The 4,133-nt window shown below is 36.6% G+C and overlaps 1 protein-coding gene across 1 annotated transcript; it reads right to left on the bottom strand.

Moving 5' to 3' along the window:
• Positions 1-502: 502 nt before the first annotated feature.
• On the bottom strand, positions 503-2,839 carry LOC147550838 (uncharacterized). The gene is made up of 3 exons (XM_086670336.1): positions 2,572-2,839; positions 2,104-2,461; positions 503-1,901 (listed from the first exon to the last, which is right to left on the bottom strand). Exons 1-3 carry the CDS (start codon positions 2,617-2,619, stop codon positions 1,147-1,149), a joined length of 1,161 nt encoding a protein of 386 aa, XP_086526462.1. The 5' UTR covers positions 2,620-2,839; the 3' UTR covers positions 503-1,146.
• Positions 2,840-4,133: the final 1,294 nt, after the last annotated feature.

Below are 4,133 nucleotides of genomic sequence, written 5' to 3'. Positions count from 1 at the left end.
CTTTGGCACTCTCTATGTTTCTCTTTTCCACCCTCTCTTCCTCTATGTGTTCATATTTTACACCTTTGAGTTTCAAAACTCAAATAACTCTGTAAACAAAAGGACTTGACCGTCTTCCAAATAGCTTCAATGTTGCATGGAAATAAGATGGTATAAATATTGAATTTGGAAAAGAATAGCTACCCTAATTAAACCCTAACTAATGGCCTAGAGACCTCCCCATTTCAGATCTATCAAATGAGACTGAAAAAGGATACAGAAGTAGACCTAACAACACATTGAAGTAAATTAGAACAGTGTGTAGTTCAAGATACATATAGATTTTGAAATAAGTGAGAGGTGAATCAATCAATACTAGTTTTTCAAAATCATTTCCCTCAAACTTTTGAAATGAGCTAATATCTGAAGCATATTCCTGCAGCTAGTTCTTCGATAATTTGTAACACCTCTGTGACTGTGTTGCTTATATATATAATTGATAATAATCCAAAAAACTTCAAACTGAGTATAATGTTTGTTTTGGTCATGCACTAGCCACTAATTCAATATCCAAGGAATACATAAATAAACCGAGTACAGTTCCACGACGAATTCAAAAAAAGGAAACCATTGTGCAATTCATAATAAATACAGTAGCCTAGTACATTTATATAAATATAAATTAGATTTTTAACCAAAAGTAAATACCTAAATTTCATGATAAGTTCCTAACCAAATTTCGATTGCGCCTCTAAACCTCAGTAAGAGCGCTTGTAATAGGAACACACAGCAAAGAGCCTGCAAAACATGAACTACCTTTGGAACGTAAAGGTTTTGAAACACCAGTTTGGACATCATGTTCTATCCGTATCCGTGCCCTGCACCCAGACTTGTAGCAGATGTTGGTTGTCATGCTTACCAAAAATCTCTGACCATCAAAGAACAATGGTCTAATATAAACTACCGAAAATTTCCAAGGATTAATTATCACATCTTTTCTCTTGATTTTCCACTTGTTGTTTTCATAATCATGGAGTACCCAAGTTACTATTTCAAGTTCAGGGGTAGCAATGACAAGAATAACTTCATCTTCTAAAACTCCAAACCAAGTACAATCCCACCAATCTGCGTCCACTTCAAGCGCCATTACGCTCCTTGGTATTTCAATCATCCTACTCTCTTCTTTATCCAAATCGAATGCAACATATATCCCTCACAAGTTAACCAATGTATAATCCGTCCATTACAAACAGGAAGAATTTCTCTACATATAGAATATCTTTTCAATCCGTCAATACCATAGCTTATGCTCGAAGACTTTTTGGCGTCTCTCCAACGGCTTTTCTTTGGCAAAAGGATCATGAATTTAAAAGCCTTGTATGCTTGAAGCAAACAAACCAGAGTGTAGTGATTAGAGTCATTCTGGCTGGAGGAAGTTGACCCACCAAAGATTATTCCATAATTAGGAGATAACTTTTTGTAGGGAAATGGAATAGGTCTATTTTTCTTGGTTAAAGGGTTGTAAATGTAACTGTTGTATCCAGTCTTAACAAGAAGAAGGCCACGACCACTAGCATAAAATGATGGTAGAGGCATCATGACTGGTGGACCGTAGCTTTCAGCTGGTAAGCTTAGGGTTAAGGTGGTTTCAGTAAAGAGATTGGGTGAAGGGCAATCAAGAGATAACAGAGTGCAAAGACGTTCAAATGATTGGGAAATAAAAGTAGAATGACCTCGAGCTACTTGAAGGCTAGTGTGTTTGGTGACAAAGGAAGGATCAGAGATGAAAGAGTACCATCTTTTGTTGATAACTTTTAATTGTCCTAATGTTTTTGCAGGCAGTCTTATCAGGATTTCATAGAGGAGGTCATCGTTTAGGTTGTCCATGAACGCTCTTGTCACTGTTGGGATACAGTAGTAATCTGTAAACAAAGATAAAGAGAGAAAAACTTCAAAAACTAGTTATAGATAATAAATTAATCGTGGGATGGGAGAAGAATAAAGTATGTATTATTGAATAGGATAATAAACCCTAGCTAAGTCAACAACCGTATACTCTTCCACCTAAAGGTCAAGGGTTCGAGACACGCCGAACAATTCAAATAAAAAAACTGCTGCTAGTACCTTGTCCTTCTTGTATTCTCCTCCTCACATTCCTCATGGTTGTTTGGTTACTAGTAATCCTAATATTGTTGTTGTTGTTGTTGTTGTTGTTGAAGTTGAAGATGAGCATTGTATCATGGTGTGTGGGGAAGTCAGAAAAAAACAGCTTCTGGAGGCCGAGAGGAGCCTGATGAACACTTAGGCATTTTCCACCTGCATTTTCGATCCTTGCTCTTGCGGCGTCAGTGAAACTCAAAGCCATGACCTTTATTGGTGGAATTACTTCATCATCATCATAAACCCTAGTAGTAGTAGTAGTAGTAGTAGTGTCATCATCATCGATGACTGTACCAAAATAAATTATATGATCCCCCTTGTCCTATTATTGAGTAAGTAGGGATTAATAATCAAACACACCAAATTAATCATAATCAGGAAATTATTATTAGAGCAACAAGTAAAGTGGGAAGAAATTAGATTTAATTTTACCCGTTCCTTCACGGAGGTTATCAATCTGGAAATAGAAGTTCTCAGCATTGGATCGATCCTTGTTTGATTGCTCAAAACCCCCTCTAGATGGTTCTTCCTGATAAAAAAGAAGACGAATAGTATCTGTTACTTCTACCTGCCAATGGTTTTATGGAGAAGAGAGGAAACATTGATTTTTTTGAGCGACAGAGAGAAGAATTTCAGAACAGAATTTAAGGAGGGAAGAGGAGCGAGAGAGAGAAGAGACAGAGAAGAAAGAGAGAAGAGTGAGAGAGAAAGAGAGAGAGGTTGCATTTTGAAAAGGCAATTGTTTTTTGAGGTTTTTCAATTTACCCCCCCAATAGATAACTGAAACTAAGAAACCCCCCTATTGTTAATCAAAACTAAGAAACCCCCCTAAATTTAACTTGTCCGTCAGTTTGACCGTTAAGTCAACCAAAGATAGTCATTTTTCAGAAAAATGTCGAAAATGCCCTAATGAGATCTACAGTTGCAACGATATATAATCAACACATAAAAAAGGCCACCAAACGATCAAAACTGATTATCAAGTATCAATAACATGAATATCAATTATCAAATATGGTGGTGCTTTTGTAGGGTTTATCATATCAAGTATTAATACACATGAATATCTTTAAGAAACTAAGAATACAGTGAACTTAGTTTTGTCAAAAGGTGTTGTCTCGTGTTGATAACTCATATGCATCTCTTTTCTCATATGTCACATAACACAATGAACATTGATTTATCTAGTTTTTTAGAATTATTGGCCAAGTTCTAGTTTTTGAACTACAATCAACTTGGAACCCTGTTAATCCAATTAAAAAAACTATACCTCATTCCTCTCATGCCTTACTGGATATTTTAACCAATCAATTGAATAATGGATTTGGCGTCATCCAATTTAAGCCTCAAGTTATATGGTTCACAACTTCAGATAATCACATTCATAGACTTCCAAGTTCCATGATGTATTGAGGTACTTTAGTTTCAAAGTACATAAGTCCAACTAAACACAACCCCTGAAGCCTTAAAGCACAACTGTTATAAAAAGGAATCTTAAAAAAACACATACCTTTAGGATGCAACATCTTTGTAAATCGAAAATACTGTCGTTTTCTTTGAAGAACTTGAAGATGGAATAGGTACCTCCATTTAGGGTTTTCTAAGGAAGGAATGTAGATTTGATATGGCCTGTTTCGACATTTTTTAAAACTGTGACAATGGTTGACTGACTTAACTGTAGACTTCACGGTTTGGGGGGGTATCATAGTTTCAATTATAGATGGGGGGGGGGGGGGGGGGGGGGGGGGGGGTTCTTAGTTTCGATTATCCACTCGGGGGGTAAAGTGAAAAAACTCTTGTTTTTTAAGGCCAAGTGTTTTGGGGAAATTAGCGTAGTTTCCCTGGCAATAAATTTTGGGTGGAAACAAACTTTTTTTTGTTTCGTCCAAAACATCATCCTTTCAACTTTTTATTTTTTTTCGTCTCTTGTACCCCAACTAGAAATCCGACGACCTCCACCGGATCCCGACGTCTTCGACCATTAACGTCGGCGA

The sequence above is a fragment of the Eschscholzia californica genome, unplaced genomic scaffold (assembly GCF_041429995.1).
Source record: "Eschscholzia californica isolate CP2 unplaced genomic scaffold, dmEscCali1.0.p SCAF_3, whole genome shotgun sequence".
Classification (NCBI taxonomy): domain Eukaryota; kingdom Viridiplantae; phylum Streptophyta; class Magnoliopsida; order Ranunculales; family Papaveraceae; genus Eschscholzia; species Eschscholzia californica.
Note: the sequence above shows the minus strand (reverse complement) of the source record. Positions and strands in the feature narration are given on the sequence as shown.

Excerpts from the sequence above, each read along its gene's own strand:
- LOC147550838 (XM_086670336.1), bottom strand. The coding sequence starts at position 2,619 with ATGCTGAGAACTTCTATTTCCAGATTGATAACCTCCGTGAAGGAACGG. Across the intron at positions 2,462-2,571 it reads TAACCTCCGTGAAGGAACGG|GACAAGGGGGATCATATAAT; the intron begins GTAAAATTAAAT and ends ACTCAATAATAG. Across the intron at positions 1,902-2,103 it reads GAGAATACAAGAAGGACAAG|ATTACTACTGTATCCCAACA; the intron begins GTACTAGCAGCA and ends CTTTGTTTACAG.